Source organism: Tetrao urogallus (genome assembly GCF_951394365.1).
Source record: "Tetrao urogallus genome assembly, chromosome: 5".
Lineage (NCBI taxonomy): Eukaryota > Metazoa > Chordata > Aves > Galliformes > Phasianidae > Tetrao > Tetrao urogallus.
Window position 1 is genome coordinate 38,378,018 of NC_136818.1, and position 20,983 is coordinate 38,399,000.

At 43.1% G+C, this 20,983-nt stretch overlaps 1 protein-coding gene across 1 annotated transcript; it reads left to right on the forward strand.

Moving 5' to 3' along the window:
- Window positions 1–3,106: 3,106 nt before the first annotated feature.
- On the forward strand, window positions 3,107–15,201 carry NRBF2 (nuclear receptor binding factor 2; the record flags this gene model as incomplete). The annotated part of the gene is made up of 4 exons (XM_079535179.1): window positions 3,107–3,160; window positions 12,102–12,186; window positions 13,739–13,779; window positions 14,485–15,201. 4 exons carry the CDS (start codon window positions 3,107–3,109, stop codon window positions 15,199–15,201), a joined length of 897 nt encoding a protein of 298 aa, XP_079391305.1.
- Window positions 15,202–20,983: the final 5,782 nt, after the last annotated feature.

Here is a 20,983-nt window from a genome sequence, read left to right on the forward strand (position 1 = left end):
TAAAAACTGGAAGCCATTTTCAGCCCAGGACAGAGACAACTTCAAATGAGTATACAGCATCCAGCGCACCAGGATTTTAGATAAAATTCTATAAAATGTCCCAAGATTATCCCTTGAGCAAAGGAGATCTCCCATACAAATTTAGATTTTGAATTAGTAAAAATGAGAACTATTTTACACTGCTACTAATTTTAGTTAATTGTTGAGGCATTACTTGTCTTCCACAGCAGCTTCAGGAACTGGCAACATGATGCTTCTTAAAGGATGAGGGAGCAAAGATATTTTCATGTTGCCATAGTCAAAAAGCACTAGCTACTCATCAGGAAACAAACAAACAACAAATCACACTAGACACCGATTGCCTTGACTTTAGCACTGCAAACACCAACATGATGGCTCTGAAGCAAACTGAGTATTAGTAGCAGCTTTTAAATCACAAGATTTTAAAAAATGAACTTGTCAATGTTCTTTTTATTTGCCTTGGGCTTTTTAATGTCTCCAAAGCCACTCTAGATGTATGAGAAACAAAATTGTGGAAAATACCCAATTTAAGCCTCTGCCAACAGTCCCCAGCTGGGCCTGACCAGGTTCCCTGAGGGCTGTACAGTCACTGCCTGCCTTGCTAGAAGCACAGTGCTGCCGGCTACCTCCCGAACCACAAACAAACTGTAACATCTGGGTTCAGCCCAGCAATATGGCTCCTAAACTTTTATTCTGTTGGTAACATTTCCCCCACTACCTTAGCTTCCATTCTACAAGTGGTAGATTATCTTCCTGCACTGAAGATAATGTTCCTTGAAACGGACATTGACTGTCTTTTAAACCCAGGAAATCAAAATGTCTTTCCTGTCCACCAGCAGGAGTAATGGAAAACATTTCTCAGAACCAGGTTGTTTTATTTCTAAGAAAGCATTTGACCTAATGATCTACTTTGGCAAATTGGTATGATTTATGGAGAACTGATGAGCACGGTAAAAAACAAACACGTAGCTTCTTGTCATGAGTCAAACTTTTTACGCAAAATTCAAAAATATACACAAACAGATCAGCAGTAGAGTTTAACAACAAACAACAAAATATCTGCAGTTTAGTCAGCAAAGATGAGAAAAGGTGCTTGTAGAGTGGTAAGAAATAACAGCTTGACAACACGCAACTAAACTGCCAGTGTATATTAAAGTCTCATCCTACATAATATTTAGTAATCTTCAAAACTTGCCACTGGATTAATGCAGCAAGGAAAAGGATGACCAACCAGCTAAGTTTCTGAGGAAGAACTGCTTTACTGTGACAGTGACAGAGCACTAGAACAGTCTGCTCAGAAAGGCTGTGGAGTCTCCTTCTCCGAAGATATTCAGAACCCATGTGGATGCTTTCCTGTGTGACCTACTGTAGGGAACTTGCTTTAGCAGGGCTTTGGATAAGGTTACCTCCACAAGTCCTTTCCAGCCCCTACAATTCTGTGATTCTGTGTAAAATCTCAGAGAGACCAGAAAGTCAGCAAACTGTGACACATTAACTCAGTACAATTTCATTAACAATTGAAAAAACAAGTTGTGCACAGGTGAAAAGATTTTTAGTAGAGTTATTCCTACCGTAGCACTGCTGGCAAGATGGAGAAAAGGGAGTATCAGGGCTAGAGAAGGGCTTGTCATTACAAAAACAGAAATGGTGAAGAAATATGATGATCACCATGGAATTTGCACTCCTTCAGGTGACAAATAAACATTATCTCTTCCTGAGTGTACATGTATGTGCAGGTCTGTATGTGTACGTGAGCTAAAGGGAAGAAGGAAACCATAAGCTTTTAAAACCAATTAAAATGTATCAGCTCGTATGTCCAAGCACCCTCAGTGAGGCACCAAGTGGCCTTTCTTCCCCATCCTGGCTGACCAACCTCTTTGATGGCTGATAAAGGACAACTTCACCTATCTTGTACTCAATCAGCAGGCTTCAGATCAAAACCGCTCTGGACTACATAGGATCTGACTAGGTAATACATAATTAAACCAAGCAATACATAAATTACTGCAAATGAGAACAGGAACTAGTAAAGTACCTTACAGAAGTACTGTGCCTGAAGAGACAATGCTGTCTAACCACATGAGGCGAAGGAAAACTCCCCCAGCATTGCTGCGTTGCAGAGCCAGTCCCCACAGCGCAGGCACGGCCGAGAGCTGCAGCACATCAGGCACATAGGCTCCCTCAGAGAGACCACAGATGCCTGTGATGTCCGAGGATCACATCTATAAAGGGAACAAATAGAGTCCTGGGCTTTTTCTTGATGTTAATTAGATTTTTACTTCTTGTTCTTGAGGTGTCTCACCTTTCCCCCTAACTTCTGTCCTCTTTTCTCTCCTGTTTTCTTCCCCTCTTTACCCTTTCAGTCTATTACACCTGCACCTTTACAAACTCAGGCCATCCTCAGCATCTGTGGAAGTTACACTTGATCCCCTCACAACAGTTTTGTCTGTAGCCTCTGTAAAACGTTACACTGTACAGATAAGGACGATCACCAGCAATTAGCTGTCCAGCTCACTAGCTGCTCAGCGATGTGCTTAGCTCAACGTGTCACTTCTCTCAGGGGATCTTATTTGGATGATGAGTGCCAGCAGCCTGTCAGCACGTACCTGTTCGCGGGGCAGTGTTGGTACCCCTGTCACTGTCATGTTTTAACGTACTGCAATCACAGACGCAACTCAATGAGTGACGAGACACTGGGGCACATCGCTGCCTCTCCCCGCCACGCAGCGAGCTGTACTAGCCGCCTATTTAGGGTTGAAGGCACGGGCCGGACCCCACTTTCACCGGCCCGCAACAGAGTCAGCGCAGCTCCCCTCACACCGAGTCCCAGCAGTAATACCGCCGCGCGCGCCCTCGGGCGGGAAGTCAGCCGCGCAAGCCGAGCGCGTGCCCCACGCTCGCCGGGCGCGACGGGGAGAGGCGGGAACCGCCCCCGTCTCGCGAGACTCTCGCGAGGCGTCGCGGCGCCGTGGCGGAAGCCGCCGCCGTGTTTACAAGCCACTGGGGCGGGGCCGGGGGAGGAGCGGCGCCGGCAGCCGGGCCGCGCCGGGGCACCGGGAGCGGCGAGGAGGCCGCTTCCGCGCCCATGTGCCCGCAGCCCCCGCCGTCCATGGAAGTGATGGAGGGACCCCTCAACCTGGTGAGCGCGCGGCCGCGGGGCGGGAGGCGGTGCCGTCAACGCGCCCCGAGCCTCGGGCGGCAGCGGGCGCGGGGTGACCCCCGCCCTTAGCGCGGGCGGCAGAGCGCCCTTCCTGCCGCCAGCAGCACCTGTTCCGTCCCGTGCCGGGCGCAAGGAGACGGCGGTGGGGCCGCGCGGTGCCGCCCGGTACCGGAGCGGGGACCGCCTCAGGGCCGTGCCGTGAGGAGCGGGGCGGAGGGTGGCCTGGCCGCGAGCCGGGGAAGGCGCTGCCCGGGGGGGAGCGTGGAGGTGACGCAGGCCTCACCTGTGCCAGCTCCAAGAGCTGAGACCACGCGGGCCAGCTCCTGACTAGGTTGTTTTTTCCCTCACGAGGTGAAGTACTTTAATATCGTTAAATCGGTAACAACTCTGCTAAAAATAAGTCTCTGCGGTGCTTTAACTACAGTGCGTGAAAGCTGCAGCTTCATAGAAGCTAATCGGGTTTTAAACAGCCTGCACTAGGAGCCTGCTGCCACACAGATAAGATCCAGGGCGAAGACCTGTTAATTCTCCAATTAAAAACCTGAGAAGTTGCATACTGACTGTACCTTAGATGCAGTGATGTGCTGAGTGTTTCTGAAGACCGTCCTGCCTTCAGGTGTGGGATGCAGAAGGAGCCGTTCAAGCCTTGCAGACCTGTGTCAGTTGAGTTTTTCCACTCCACGCCCCAGCCTGCTGCCAGCCCTGCTGGGTACATAGTCGGACAAACTTTCAGATAGCGATGGAGGAGGGAAAGCCTGTTGCTGTTTGCAGACATTCTAGAAACTTCTTAAAAGTAGATCCAGTGGAAGGAGAACTAACCAAATGTTCTTTAGCAAGTGCCTGTAGGTAGCAACATAGTGGCAGCGCAGATATCACCGCTTAGCAGTGTTTCTTACTGAGGCCATGCCATAAGGATTGCGAGTGACAAGAGTATGACTAACGCTTGGCTACAACCCTAACAGATGATCTTTTCACCACAACAGTAGACTGCAATTACCACACCTGTCTAGCACCAGACTAAAAATAAGATCAAGATACTTCTACATAGCGGATGATACAGGAAGACGTTGCTTTATATAGTCCTATACAGAAAGTTAGGAAGTTGCCAGCATGTACATTCCTACTCCATTGCAGGGAGTGTCCCAAAACACTCACTTTTTCTGAAACTGCTGTACTATGGATGACCTTAGAAAAATACACTGTTTCCAGGCTGTTTCAAGTAACTTAAGTTTTTCCAAGTTCTATTCACTGTTGCACTCTGCAGATAAATTTCAGATTTGCTGCATTCAGGGAAGGTGCCAATCCTCCAGTAAGAAAATGTTCATTCAAGTTATTAATGCTGTTCCTGATCATGCATTTTACTTGCTTCTCATGAAAATCTCTTACATATATCTAGGTCACATAGACTGGAAAACCACAGTGTTTTCCAGAGTTGCTATTAGGAGGGCAGCAGGGAGAAAGAAAAGCAACAACTCCTAAGCTTCTATGTGGTATTGCGTGCACTTGTAGTTAGGTTTATTTATCTGATATAAATTACTCTTTTTTTAAGTACAAGATACTTTCCTTCCTTCAGTGTGCTGGTGATTGCTAATTCTAATGAAATATCTTTTCCTGTAGTTAAGGTCTTTCATTAGAATTTGTTCTAGTTCTTGGGTGTTGCTCACATTGCATTTGCAAGCTTGTTAGTCTTAGTTACTTGAAAGCATAGACACTGTCCTAACTTTTGTGGGGAGGTGTACTGAAAAGAAATCCTTAGTAGTTATGCAGTATCCTAATGTCTGCATTTCTGCCAACATTTAGCACACTCACTGCGCTTTAATTTTGTATTGGTGGTGTCCAGTTAAATACTTCATGATTTGCTTAGCCTTCCTAATTATAGGTGGCATATCGTACCTCGTATTCTGCTGACTTCAGTTGCATTCAGTTTCTACCCCTTGAAATATAAATGTTAAATATTTGGATAAAAGTAGCTGGCCTTAATCAAGGCCTTAAACTAACAAAGTTATCTTTTTCTTAACTATATTTTGGTTTCCACAATCCTCTCATTTATTTATGTATGTAACTCTCGACAAATATTGCTTTGCTTTCCCAGCTGGTTTCAGCATCTGAGTGGTGTGTTGTTTGTTTGTTTGTTTTTTTTCCAGTGTAATGGAGTTTTAATAACTCTCTCCTGTCCTGTCTCCTGCCCCCTTCTACTTGAACAGTGTGCTGCATGCTTTGCAGACAGGAAACATCATTGTACTACAAGAGAGTGGGTTAAAGACATGGTTCTTATTATTTTGCTGCTAAGGAAGTTAGATCTTCAGCTCTGCAAATACGGTGTTTGCGGTACACCACGGAACTTAGAACTGCTATGAGCAAAGTCCTGTACCATAGCATTGCAACCATGCAGGCCAGTGTGTTTGAGATTCAGTGCTACCCTGCACCTCTGTTGTTTTGATTGGAGAAGACAGTGTTCATGTACAGAAATACCCACTGAATCCTGCTTGTGGTTTCCTCAGTTTTTACTCTATTTTCTAAATAAAGCGCATTTTGGAAGCTGCTGTACTTGCTCTTCCAATCTAAAATGAAAAAAAAAAAAAAAAAAGGTAGATGCACTCAGTTCTGAATTCAGACTAGAGAAAACAAGCTTTTAGGCAAGAATCTCATAGGAATACCTAGTGAAGTCTATTTTTACTGTAGTAATAAAAGCATTGGCTTTCTCTTTAACAACATAATATATATATGGGAGTATTCTTTCCAGCTAGAAGAAAAATAAGGTTTGCACCAGAGGCAGCAGCATAGCTGAGAAAAATGACTGAAGGTACTGAGGTGATCCATAGGCTATTCAGCTGAACAGCCTCTTCACCATTAACCCCCTTGGAAACCTCAATAGTGTTGAATTCATTCAAATAATTACTACTAAAAGTACAACACCAAACTCTTCTGTGTAGTATGTATAGCAGCTTACAGTAGCTTCCAGTCCAGAAGTAACTAAGCAATACGTCATTTGCAGAAGCATTATTTCCTTGCTGGTTCTGCACCTTTCTGCTGAGCCACGCTGGCCTTACTGACTGGTACGTACATATTACAGAGCCGCGCGGTGTGGCTCTGTGGAAGCACGCCTAGTAGAGTTTGAAAGACCAAAATGAAGCAGCCTCCTGGAGGCGCAGTGATGCAGCATACTGAAGCTTTTCTGCACTGCTTATTTGAAATTTTTGCCCCAGAGATAGTCTGTTTACTCCACAACCTCTCTGGGCACCCTGTTCCTGTGCTGACCCACACTCACAGTAAAGAAGTACTTCCTCTTGTTACTGTGGAGCTGCCTGCGTTTCAGTTTCTGCCTCATTCCATATTGCTGCACATCGCAGAGCCTGCATCTAAAGTGCAGGAGTCAAGTTGATATTTATAAACAGTGATGAGATCCCCCTCAGCCTTCTCTCCTCCACACTGAAGAGTCTCAGGTCTCTCAGCCTTTCCTCGTATGGGAGCATTTCGGCATATAAGCATTTAGCTTATAACCTCCTGTTACTGTGACCTGTGTAGTACCATCTGTGAAACTACATACGAGGAGACAAAAAAAGCACTGTAAAAAAAAGAACTGTAGATACATGAAATGGCTTTGAAAACCAGCTTAAAGCATTTAGTCCATTTAGTATGGACAAAAAGGAAGAGCATGAGGTTAACTTTAGTACACATTAGGTAAAGAAGATACCACAACTTCATCAGAGAAAAGATCTGCCGCTATGCCTGCATGGGGTTTTGCAGACTCCACCATTGTGAATCTGAGTTCATTTCATGCCAGATCTCTTAATCACATGTGCATGGAGAGGAATGTTTTACTTTAAATTTGGAATAGGTTGGGAACACATGTGTAGTCAGTCAGAGCTATTCAGTGAATTAATGTTGGTTGGCAAAATGACAATAACTTGGTTGCATGTCTGCCCTGTATTTAAATTCTGATACTATTGCTGACGATAGCGTTGAACTTCAACATCTTCACAGTTCAGTAAGAAGTGACTGAAGAGTCTGTTAATATTGAGAATACTTATTTTGCTCTACAGTCACGCTAACCTGTAATTTACAGTTGAGTCATTGTTCTGTCAACCTTGCTAAGTACAGGCTTTAAAATGCAAAATTGAACTAGCACGTGGCAAGTGGTATTGGTTGAGCAGCCACAACAGATCCTGCCTTTGTTTATTTCTCCTTTAGTTGATTGTATCTTTCTTAAAACCACACAGTGAGCATTTTTAAGGGGACTGGCTTCTGTCTATAAAGCTATACATTGCAGTTTCTTTAGGTTTAGTGGCAAATGTATTGCCCTTGTTTAGTGTAAGTTATAGCACAATTCTTAAAAATATATATCTTTGTGTTTATTGTAACTGTAAATAAGCATTTTCTAATTAAAAAGAAATCATTAAAATACATATACATTTAATAGATGGCTGTAATTTATCCTTGGACCCCTCAGGTCAAGTTTCACACTAGTATTCTCTTCATTCCGTTTGTCAGTGCAGTTGCAGACACAACAATACAAACATTCCAACTTCACTCTTTCTAGGTAAAAAATAAGTTTAAAATAGGTCGTATAGGTGTGCCACATACAGCATGACAGAGCATTTGTGTGTGAAGGAAGCAACCAGGCACCTCCTCACCCCTCTTTGTGGCCTGCTGCTGTAAAAATCCTCATGGAAGGTTCTCTGCATACTCTCGTTCATTACTGAAGTGACACGATCTGCATTTTCTAATTCTTTCTTTCCTCAAAATACAATCTTAGAAATTAGAGCCCTGTGTCCTTAAGGAAACAAGCCACCAAACAGATTATATTCATAGCATAAAATAAAGGATATTATCAGCAGATTTTGGTTGCACTTGAAACTTCTATGAACATATGTTGCATGTGACTTGTTTTGCAGTCTGCTTTCCTCAGGCCCCCTTATTTTAGCAGCTGGGTTTTTCCTGTCTTTATTTTTAATTTGATTATTGTAATCTCTAACTATAATCTCTGATCACATTACACATTACATATAATCACATTACAACATATCATTTATTAGAGAGTTCCTTAGAATTAAGGAAGAAGGATGCAAGCTTAAGATCTTACACAAGGCTTTGTCTGCTGAAGAACAGAACAAAACGCATGCAATATTATTTCAACTACAGGAGAACTGTTGCAAATAACTGCTCTGGAGAGAGGGTAATGGACTTCCATATGGTTTCAGTTTATTTTGTGTGAAGGTTGAGAGAGTAGAAATAAGTGTGGCAAGGGGGCTACGTGGCTTTGTTTTATACGGCCTGCAGTTGCACCATTATCTAGTTTATACGGAAAAGAAAAATCTTAAGTATTAATTTTGGACTACTAAAGAAATCTTTAGACAAAAAATAATACTAATAAAAAACCTGTATTACTGCATTAGGAAGATTTTGGTTATTCTTTTGACTCTGTTGCTCAGAGATGCCATCCACAATGGTTTGGGTTAGTTGGGTGGAGAATCAAATAGGAGTTGTTTATCTGAAATACCAGTACTAACTTACAAATGCAGGGATCATCCCTTAGTATCTCAGCTACAGCTGGAAAGTGAGAAAAGCTGTCTAGCTTACCTTCTGCAGCTCCTCCAGCAGAGTTCAGACATTGCAGTAAGACACTCACTAATCCCTTAGGAACTAAATGCATTGAAGGAACTTAAGGAAGTTTTTTAGGTTGGTCATCTATCATTTACACCTGCTTCCTTTTATATGAGTCAAGTTGCTACACCTGTCCATTTGCTTACTGGGAATTCCTGCTCCTCTGGCTGGAGAGGGACATCAGGAAGTAGTTGTCTGACTGCTTCACCCCTCCAATTCCATAGCTTCTTAAGAAATTGTAATTATTCTTACACAACATCCTACAGATATTTCCAACACTGCTGCTGGGAGAGGAAGGAAAACTCAGAACTTGCTGCAATTTCTCATCAGCTGTTTCTGCAGTCATTACAGCAGCAGTACCAAAATCAAGGCATTCCTGTTTGATTTGTTAGGGACCAACAGAGCAACTTCAGAATTGCAGGTGTAAACACCTTCATGTAGCATGAGATTGATTTGGAGATAGACTCAAAACCTTTTTTTTTTTTTCACTTTATGATATAGGATACATTCTTCCATTGCAAGTTTTATAATGGGATACAGACCACTCTTGAGTTCAGAATAGCTTTGCTAACAGTGGTTGGATGCTGTGTGGCCAAATGTAACTGAGTGCTAAGAGTAAAGATTAGATGTAGGTGCTTACCAATGATAATGGCATATTAAGCATTCAAGTACTTATGTTGCAGATTTTTCACTTGCTTCCAGGAAACAGCTGCACAACTTTCTTCAAACTGCTGGTTTTTGTGTATTCTACAATGGAAATGGGAGAATTTCCTTGATCCTTGCACAATCATCTAATTGGAAGAAGCATTCAGGAGGTGGAATAAATGTCAAAATTTTTCCTTGTCAAGCTGGCAGACAAACGTTCAGAATGAGGAATTTCTTTCCTCCCAGCTAACTGCAAGGCACCTCGCTTTCTCATAGCAGGCTCTGCTGGATCACTGGTTTTACTCAGCTTCCGTTGTTTCCACTGGGAAGTCAGCTGCCTTGCAGCAGAGTGTGATGTCCTGGCATCAGTGAGAAAGGCATTTTGACCTTGCAGTCAAAGAATCCTGACTTTTTGCTAGCATTGCTTTCCAAACTGTTCATTCATGGCCTGGCCCAACTTCCTTACACTCCCTTGAACTTCACTGGGAATTAACTGGGAATGGAAATAATTTCATTGCTCCGTGAAAGAACAGCTGGCTGTCCTCAGACGTTCTGCATGTGAGTTGAATAAGACCATCCCCCAGTAGTTTAAAATGTATGAAAATAACCTTTGACAACAGTCAGTTTCAAATTCTAATATGTAGAAACTAACAGATGGAACTAGTCCCCTTGCTTATTGAGTTGCTTTCTTAGATCTCTTGTCTCTAGCTGCCTTGTTTTTTAGACTTGCCTATGTAGTTTGCAGAAGAAGCTGCATCAATCCTCATTTATCGAATAAATTGTTTTGCAAAGCTGTAGCTCAGGTGTTTTTATGTGCATGACATAGCTAATTTGTAACTGAAAGACCTACCCTGAGTAATGAGGAATTGACTCAATTTGAACTGATACTTGCTTGTTTCCCATGGGAAATAAGCTTCTTGTCTTGGCACTTGTCATTTGGAGGAGTCCATAGAAAAAGGCCATAAAATAGATGATTTTCCAATAGAAAAACACTTTGCTGAGATTATTTAACCTCAGGGCAGAAGAAATAGGGACTGCTGACACAGTGCTGTGAGGACTGAATGAAAATGAGGAATATCACTAGTATTTGTTGTGAAGAATCAAGGGTTTGGTGTTGGTTTGTTTTAATACATACTATATTAGCATATAAAATCAGCTTTTAGAAAGCAGAATGTCTAAATGTGATTAAATAGCTCCTAGAAATGGTTTAAGAGCAGATATTTCAAAAAGGATGTTTTCTGTACACACTGTTATCTTCCATGGTTTCAGAGCTGCTAAAATCCTAGTAGAAAATAGAATTTACTGTAACAACGTAGAGGTTAAATTGATTTGAAGGAATAAGGTGAAATAATTCATCTGTATTTGAGAACCTTTCTTTTAAAAATGGATATTAGTATCATGTTAGTCTTGATAGAATCACATGGCTGTCTTGTTTGGATTATCTTACTTTTGATGCTTCTACCAAGATGTCAGAATCAATGTTCCTAATATCTTAAGGTATGGACAAATGCTTCCATTTTGATAGTGCTCTTGGAACAAGCTTCAAGGGAGTCAGCGACTTACACTCAAAAACGTCTGGAGTCTGATACACTGTGTCTAATTGGGAGGGAATAGAGAATTTGCATTGGTCAGAGATGAAACTGCAGAGGCGGATGGCAGACTTCAGCTCTGTTGTCCCTACAGGTTCCTTCTGTGTGGGTTTGGAAAAGGCTTTCTTGAGAAACTGTAATCTTTAAGGACACAAATAAACAGGTGAAGACTTCAGTTCCTTGAGTTGCTTTCTGTTGTTTCACAAAGCCAGTGAAACTGTGAAAACAAAGCTGCTTCTTGTCCGCTTATTTCAAATTCAGCATGCAGTAAAGCAGTCATGAATCCTGTGCATTACTGACAGTCTTACTGCTTTGGTGGTCACAGCCACTCATATGAAATAACTTGTCTTGGAGACGGAGCCATAAAATTCGTATCTTGTAGTAATGACAGAAAGATTTGCTTTCATGAATGCTGCAGTGCTGTTTACGTAATACTCTTTCTCAATAAGCGTATGCAAATACTTGCAGCAATTGCTTGCTTTCAGCAACATCTTCAGCCTACCCTTGTGGTTTGCAGTAGTAGCTTACAGATGCTGGTATAGACTTAACTGCTGTACAGCAAGGAAGTGACTTTGATACCTTTAATTGTGGCTGTGCTGATTCCATTAATTTATGTGCAATAGAAGCAAAAATTCCAAGGTCTTCTCCACTTTCTTTAACAAAGAGGCAAAGCAGAAACTGCCCAACCATTTCATTTCCTGGCATTTTTCAAGTATCTTACATTCTTCTGGGTAAAATGGTCCTAAATACTTTCCATCATCAGGTAACTTTGGTGATCTTTTTACACAGCTGCAGTGAATGCCTTTCTATGATGAAGAAGATGAACTTTCAGAAGAGAGCTTCAAACAAATTTTATACATACACACCATCTTTGCTGCTTTAACAAACTTCAGTTCATACCTGTGCAGTGCAGACTCTTGTGACATAATATTAAAAAACAAACTAAATTACAGACCTCAGAAAGGACTGGGAGGTTTGTGCCTAAAAGCCTGGGAACTGGAATTAGTGGAAGATTCTCTTAAAACATACAGAACTATTTGTTGGTTAACCCTCATTGATGTAACACTCTTTTTAATTTTAAGGCTCACCAGCAGAGCAGAAAAGCAGACCGCTTGTTGGCAGCAGGGAAATATGAAGAAGCAATTTCTTGTCACAGAAAAGCTGCTGGTGAGTAGGTATTCATCACATTCCAGTTTTTAAAATCAGTTTGTGTATCTACATGTTTCATGGGACTAATTATCTAGTTACTTATAAGATATATTTTTATTCTTCAAGTGTGAATTGTTTTTTGTTCAGACCAGATGACAGACCTTTTAGAAACTTTAACATGGGCAGCCGATGTCACAAATTCCCACAGTTGAGGTTGTTGGGGATGGTTATTACTGTTAAGGCAGTTCTTGATTCAAGACAAAGGCCACTCTTTGTGTCATGTACAAACTACAGCTGGGATCCCGCTTCAAGCTGGTTTTGCTTTGCACTTCCTTTTCAGTTCTTTCATGGCTGAAGTAGTATGCTCTCTGTTGATAAAGCAAATACACAGACTTTTGTACAAGTTTATTTACTTCTTATTCCTCATGTTTGAGTCAAGACAACTGAAAACAAGCGGTGAGCTCAGCTTCCCTAGAACTCGAGGACAGCAGAGTGCATCACAGACTTGGTGCTGTGACTGGCAGTTTCTCCTAAGTGATTCTTTGTTCCTTTACCTGTCCATTTAACCAGTCATGCTTAATTATTTGTGTTGCAGTCCATCAGCTGTCTGACAGTTCGGCAACTGCTTGGCAGAAGAAGAAAGAGGAGGTCTTAGTTGATGTAATGAGTAGGACATTTACAGTGACAGGGCTCGTGTGCAGAAAAGAAGTGGCTTCTCCAAACATCGTAACCTAGATACCAGGCATTCTCCCTTTCTACTCATAAATACTAGGAAACCTCATAGAATGAAAAACCTGTTATTTGTGAATACCAAGAGCAGCAAGGGATAGCATGTCCCCTGATATGCAGACTTTTCTTTCTGGTTTCCCTCGCTTCATATTACCAAGGCAAAACCCAACGTATTGAATGTTACTTGCTTTTCTTCAGTTGATGATTCTGTATCGTTATCTTACAGCCTGAATTTGGTTAAGAATTTCTTACATTTTGTCATTTTTAACTAGCAACCAAAGGTTGAAGTCTGAAGTGCTCCTCTGACACTAAACCAGCACATTTTCTGATTTGGAGGGGAAGTTAATGAAAAAAGTGCAGAACAACAGACTGTACACTTTCATCAAGAATATAACTAAAGCATGACTTAATAACACAGGTGTATCAAGGAAGAGAGTGTTTTACTTACTACATTTGTGTTAAATAGCATGGATATTAATAGTCCAGTTCTTCTTAGCCATGTTTCTTCTCTTCGTGGAAAAAGTTCTTTTTTGGGAACTTTCTGGAAAAGTCTGCCATGATAGTAAGCTCTGGTCCTCTGAAATACAAATTGTCTCAAGCTGAGCAACCAGGATGCCATGGCAAGGTGTAGAATGTATTACATGATCTTAATGGACTTTTGGACTTTGGAGAAACAGTGGATGTTTCCAGCCACTGTAATTTGGTAAATACTTCGCCTTTTGACTGTTTCTTTGATGTAAGTGTTCAGAATATGGAAAGTCTGAAGCATTTTCTTAGCTTTTGAGGAAACGTACAGACTCTATAACCTTGCCCTAAACATTCATTAATTTTCTCTCCCCAGCATACCTTACAGAAGCTATGAAGCTGACCCAGTCAGAGCAGGTGAGAGCCACATGCTGCAGATTTCAGAACTCTATGTATATGTGTCTTATATTGTGCCCTGATGATCATAGCCCTGCTGTAGTCTGCACTGTTTTCTGAGACTCACGGCAACTACACTGGGAATTCTAAAAGTGCAGAGATGCTTGTCTTTCCTGAGAGTTTTTGCAAGCTGAAGTGAGGCAGGGAACAAGAGAACTAGTAACACATACTTTCATGGGTTTCCCCAGCAATGTTTTCTAGTCTGCAGGGTGTATTCAGGCAGGTGATACAACTAGTTTCATGGTTGACTTTTGCCGTGAGGCACTTAGGCTGTTTTCCTTAGATACAAGTAGCAGCTCATCTATGACATGCCAAATGAATCTCTACTTCCTTGGTGTTTTATTGCAGATCAGTTGGACTCCCTGTGCATCTGCTCAGGAGTATCAACAGTCTGGCTAGTGATTTGCCCAAAAAAAATTACTAAACATTAACTCCTTAACAATACCACCCACTATATTTGGGTGACATATCTGAAACTGTTGCATTGTAAAAGTGGAGAGCATTTTTTGTTGGATTTAGTATCTGAATAACAAAGGCTTCTCCTCTCCCTGGGGCATGCCATGATGCTGTTTATGTAAATGTTTACATGCTTGTAACTTTACTAGAGTGAATATTCAGGTGGATTAAGGATCACCAATTAAACTGTTTAATCTTGTTCTTACTCAGGCTCAGCTATCACTGGAATTACAAAGGGATAGTCACATGAAACAGTTACTGCTCATCCAGGAGAGGTGGAAAAGGGCAAAGAGAGAGGAAAAAATGAAAGCTCAACAGAATGTGGACAGAGAATTAGCTGCACATCTTCAGACTTCTTTTAAGCCATCAGCTGAAGAATCTGATGAACAAAATGTGTTGATTCCCGTGACTCAGAAATACAGCCCTTCCACGGAGAAGCATCTACAAGATATTCAGGGTGTCTTTGACAGGGACCCGGATACACTGTTATTTCTGCTTCAGAAAAAAAATGAGCCAGTGGAAGCGTGTATTGGGAGTAAAGCTCCAAAAGATGACAAAACAATCATAGAAGAGCAGGCAACCAAAATTGCAGATTTGAAGCGGCATGTAGAATTTCTGGTAGCTGAAAATGAGAGATTGAGGAGGGAGAATAAGCAGTTAAAAGCAGAAAGAGCTAGACTCCAAAAATCTCCAGTAGAGAAAGAGTTGGATGTAGATGCTGACTTTGTAGAGAAGTCAGAGTTGTGGGGTCTGCAGCAACACTCAGAAACTGCTTCTTCAGCTCCATCTTGGCAGGAGTTTGCAACAACTGCTGGGAAGGCAAAGGACATTCCAATACCCAACCTTCCCCCCCTGGACATCCCATCCCCTGAACTCCCTCTGCTGGAACTCTCTGAAGATATACTAAAAGGACTGATGAATAGTTAAAAAACAGGAAAAAAAAAGTGCTCTATGTAGTTACCTGAACCAAGAAAAGGGAAAACCACCAGGACAATGATGGCCTGCGGGCAGAAACATCTTACACAATCCTACTGTTGGAGAAAAGGCATTAAAGCAACTTTATTACTGTGAAATACACATCATATCTAATCTACTTCATAAAATCGGAAGGTACCGTAACTGGTATACTATGGCAAGCTCTTTAGTCTTTCTCCCAATGTTTCAAACCAAATGACTGCCTGGAGAATGTTTCATGTAACAGAATCCTTCAGGGGTTTAAAGTATACTATATGTAATAGTTATCTATATTGCCATAAATGATGGTGCAGAATCTAACTGTTATGGTTGCCAGTTGGCTGCCACTTCATATTGAAAAATGCTTTCTAGCATGAATTTAAACTGTGCATTTCATTATGCATAACTTTGTTAATTCAGATACAGTGCAATTTATACACCTCCTAGATGGATTTATGTGCCACACTCTGTGCTCCTGACACAGTTAGTTAACCTCAAGTCAGGAGAGACTGAAATTTCCATTCTATGAAGGAACCAACTTTTTACTTCTGTTGATAAGTTTTGGGGGGTTATCTGTTTACATAACTAATCAGGGTGCATCAAATCTAGCTATTGGTTTCTGTATAAAGTGACATTGTCAAAAAAAAGAAATCTATACTTAAGGAAAAATACCCTTTTCGTTTTTGGTGATGTGTGAATGGAAGTAATTCAAGCTGGCAGTATTTGATTGAAAAAGAAATTGTTTACAGCTTAACCTGATCCAAAAAGGATATGAAAATAAAAACCAAGGTGTTCTGACACCGAGCATGTGTTAATCTGTGCAGATGTTGGGGGGTATAAAAACAAATTTATACTAATGATGTTAGTACACAGTGTACACCTGAAGTTCTGTGTTCATCCATCAGCAGATACTGGAAAGCTGGGATGAACTCAGAGTGCCGTGCTGGTACATAATGTGACTTGGCTAACAGCTTGCTTCTAACACCAGCAGATAGGGGAAAGCTCAGAGAAAGCAGTACTGTGTATCTGCACAGAGCCAGGCTGCTGGGAGCAGAATAAATGATGCTGTGAGGGCTGTGCACAGCATGTGGCAGCTGGTGTCCGAGGTGGGCATTGGCTGCCCACAGCATTAGCCAGCCCTGGCCAGCACTGGTTATGCCCTGGGTCCAGGCTTCCTGCTGGAGGGAGGTGAGGGAGCCATGGGTTGGGGAGGCATTAGTTAACTTTAGCTGTTACTGATTAATGAGAAGCATTGAGCGTTGCAAGCCAATTCGTTTTAAGTTCTTCTTGTTACAGTGTAAGCTTGCTTTCTGAGCCTGCTTTTGTTTTTCCAGAATACGTGTGAAGTACAGCAAGGGCACCTTATGCTGTGCAGTTCTCCCCATGTCTCTGTGTACTTGGGCTGTTGCGTTGCTTGCTTGAAAGGACGTAGGGACTTCAGGCTAGGAAAAGCTAGAGAAGAAAGGTAAGAAGTCCCTTGTACTGAACTGCAGCAGGCAGTTCATCTTCCTGCGGGGAAAAAAGTTACTCTGGTATTGCAAGAGTTGCAGCGCACAATCCTGAAGAGCAGTGGTGATGAGGTAACCTGTTCTGGCCAGTCCCCAGCCTGGTGCTCTCGAAGAAGGGCAGGTGATGATTTCTGCTGTCACCTGCTGCCTGCCCAGCTGCTAAGGTTGTCAAGCAGTATAGCACACTGATTTTGTTAATGTAAAGCGAAGAAAATGGTATATGTTCACAGGGAGAAAATGTGTTATTTAAGCAAGCACCCATCTCATGGCACTGCCAGGGCTGTTCGCTATAGACAAACATCTCAGCTGCCTGCAGACAGCAGGGATAGGAGAGTAGGAAGCAATTTGCAGCCTGGTTGCCCCTGCTGAAGGATCAGGATTCTACAGAGGGGCAGGGTCACAGCATGCTCTGCCTTCTGGTGTTATAATGTGGCCACTTGTCCCTTCTTGTTGCTGCATAAGCAGAACAGCAGATCTGAAGGAAGCTGCTGCTTTGTAGGAAAACATCCAAGAAGGAGCAATCTCCACTTCCAAAAGTTGCAGCATGTTGCTAGCACTTTTCTTCCTTCTGCAGTTCAACCGTTTGTTTATTTCTGCAGTGTGCCACCCACTGTACACAAGAATGCTGCTGAAATCAAACTTAGGGCATCATGGTTTAACACTGACAGTTTTCTATTCCCATGAGTGGTGCAGTACCAAGACTGGATGTCACATTCTCTGTGATAGGACAGGCCTTCCAGCAGTGTGAACACAGCTGGCATTACATGGCCCATGGGGAAAACTGCTTCTTGTGCAGTGCACGGCCTGTCCTGAACATGGTGCAGATGATAGCTCTGAGGTCGCAGCATGGCTTGGCACCCAACTTGTGTGCTCCTGCTGGAAGGAGAGCCCAAGCCTCCGCCCTGCCTTCCCTGCAAAGAGCCAGGGTGGGAGCAGATGGAGCCTTCCCTTCTGACAGCACGAGACATTTGTGAGAACATCTCACAGCCGACTTCTCTCTATAAAAGTGCTTTATGTTCCAGGCAGAAAGCCGAGTGAGTGGAGTAAGACCAAATATTGTGGTTTTGCTAAGTAAGGGACTGTTCAGTCTGTACTCAGTACATGAGCGGTCATGTGGTGTATTTAAACAATGACAGATGTTTTATAAGGAATACTATGAGAGAGCAAGTTTGATAGGTGCACGGTGGTGGATCTAAGGAAATTCTCGAGCTCTGTCTGCAACCAGCTCGCGCCCCAGCCATTGAGAACCGCTTTAAATAACCGTTGCTTTTCAGTTTGCTCGCATCGACCAGAAGCGCTCGGGGCGTTCCCTCCCCGCAGCAGCGGCTCAACCTGTGCTCCCCAGCCCGAGAGGGCCGTTCTGTCCCCCCGGCCCTCCCGCTCCTGGGGCGGCTGCGGCGTTCCGGTGCCCTCTGCTGGGCGCCCGCTGCCGCGCGGCTCCAACCGGAACACCCGCCCCACTCGTCCCCGGCTGTCGCCGCGGCAGCGGGCTTCTCCCCCGGCTTGTGCAGGATAACGAGTACAGCATTCACATACGGTAAGTGAAGTAAACTGCATGAGTTAGGGCAGCAGCAACACCGTGTGAGGTTACAAACGGTCATAAAGCAAGTAACCAAAGCCTTGCACAGCCGGTGGAAAGGTTCCCATGGGCCTTAAACTGGATCAGTATTGTTTTATAGGATGAAACAAAACCCTGTGGTCCATTATGTCAAAGTGTCTCACCAAGGACCAATTTTAAGCATGTGTCCAGACACCGACTGCTATTCATAGCCTTCATTTACCGCAGAAACCACTCTGTTTTGGAGCACAGAAGTGTTATCCCTGCTGAACGCAGCCAACATACGCACTGCGGAACATGCAATTACCCAGACCCTGAATATACCCCACAAAGAGGAAACCAAGGAACAGCAGCTGGGAGGCAACGTGGAGCCTCCTGGGAGTTAAATCTCCAGACCGCAGATTTAAGCAGTACTTAAAATGACAGCTAAACCCAAAATGTAGCAGCATGGGTTTTACATTTTGGTCTTACATAAAAGGAAAGTTGGATGTGGTGACCTCTTCCTCTGAGAGCACTTCTGTTATCAGGACATCTCTGGTCCTAAAATCCTTTGTCCTCGTGTCAGCAACAGCTCCTCAGCCATCCACAGCTCCCAGCACCAGAGACTGCTGTGATAGACCTGATCCTGAGCTGAGCTTTGCAGAGAGGTGATGGCAGCTGGGCAGATACAGCATCTCTCTGATACAGCTTGAAATAACTCCAGATTTATCTCATGTCTATCCTCCCTGTTTTAAGAGAACATATTGAAAGTTAGTTCTTTAAAAATATGAAATGAAAGCAGGCCAGAAAATAGATAATAAAATCCCTTGCTTATTATAACTAAACATACAGTATAAAACAAAGTCAATCAGTACAACTATCCAAAAGGCATCAGCAGCAGTGTGGTGCCCCAAATCACGGAAAGTCCAGGCAGCATTTGCAAGATCTTTCTGCCTGAATGTGACACATGGGGCCTAACCATACAGAAGTGCATTGCTTCTTAAAACCCCAATGCTATGGCTGTCTTCCCCCATTGCCTTTCTCTCCAATCTTTGTTTTGCAATCCAAAGAAACCTAACCTTGCCCAGGCCCTGGACCATTTGCTGCGTGAGTTAAGGCAATATTGAGATCAAACAACGTGAAATCCTCAGAGCTGTACAAATACAGGATTTCCTGCCTTGGAGCTACTAACCCGACACTGTAATACCACTAAGGAAGCACAGAGCTATGATAAACCACATGGCCCAGGACTGGAGAAAGCAACAGAGAATACAACATGTGGTATGGTTGAAAGGTGCCCAGAATGTTTGCTTTGATGTGCAACAACAAAAATTCTCTGTCTACCACTTTGCTTTAGAGAGGTCCGTGTTTAAAGTGCAGCTGTAATGCATCAGGTAAAACACATTGCTCTGAGGCAACATTTTCCTACCAGCTATATATAGGTTGTAACTTCCTTTTCAAAACCTACAAAAACAAATGAAAAAGCACAGAGGTTAGTCTGTTACGTCTGATGCTATGGATCGTTTGCCCCTCAGTCAGAGTTTCCTTGGTCACCCCGCTGAGATGGAAAGAAGGGATGTGGCTGTGGATACCGCATCAGAGCAGCCCCTGCGGCCCCATGGGGCACGCGCATCATGGGAACAAAAAGGCCGAGAAGGGAAACCAAAGGGGACCTGCACTCCTGTGAAAAAAGAGTCAAAGGGCGGGACGTGGGAGAGCTGACGTTGTTCTTTGAGGCAGGGCTGGGGGTTAGGAGGGAACAGCATTGCAAAGCCTCAGTGTGAGTCGTAGCAGGAGGAGGCAGCACATCCAGTGCGGATGTGGGGGAGAGCACAAACATCCTGCACGGGAAAGTGGCAGAACGGGGCACAGCGGCTGTGGAAGGAGGAAGGAAGGGAAATTCCCAGTTATGAGCACTGGGCGGAGAAGGTTGTCAGTTGTGAGAGCAAGAGATGACTTCACAAGATGTCACGGGAGACAGTATGAACAGAATTACCACCTACTGAGAAGGTCGGAGAGCATGAGAACGTAGTGCTGATCAGATGGAGCTTTGGCTTACACAGATCTGAGCAATTTCCGTCAAACTGCAAGAGTAAACAGATTTTAACATCAGATTGTCACAGCCCAGTATTGCCTGATGTGTAACAGGGAACAGCTTCACTGCTGGCAATTCCAGCAACCCCGTAACTTCTGTTGGAGCTGAAATGTATGCAGACATCCACCCATGCTGAAACAGCTCAGATCACGGCAGCCCACTTTGTTCTGTGCCGATCACTTATTTGTTCATTACCTCTGCAGTTACAACAGGAAGAATGTTCCCTGCTCTTTTAATGTGTGTCTGTACAGTGGATGGCAGTGAGGAGCTGGAAGGGGTGAGGTAAGAAGGGTGGATGGGGAGAGGATGATGAGATGTGAACTTTCACAGGGCAAAAAAAAAAAAAAAAAAAAATCACTTTCACAGAGGATAAAGTAGATCAAGACAGAGCTTGATCTGAATGGGAAGCTGGTAAAAGACAATAGTACTTTATATTCTTGTTCTAGAAGATGGATGAAAACATTTCTGCACTCAAACAGCTGTGTCTGCTATCACTGAATTCTTCAGCTGCATTAAAATATTAGAGACCAGAAAATTTCCTAAAAAGATTTTAGAAAAGAGAAAACACACCCAATACTGAATTACAGAACACAAAAATGGCCAAAAGGAAAAAAA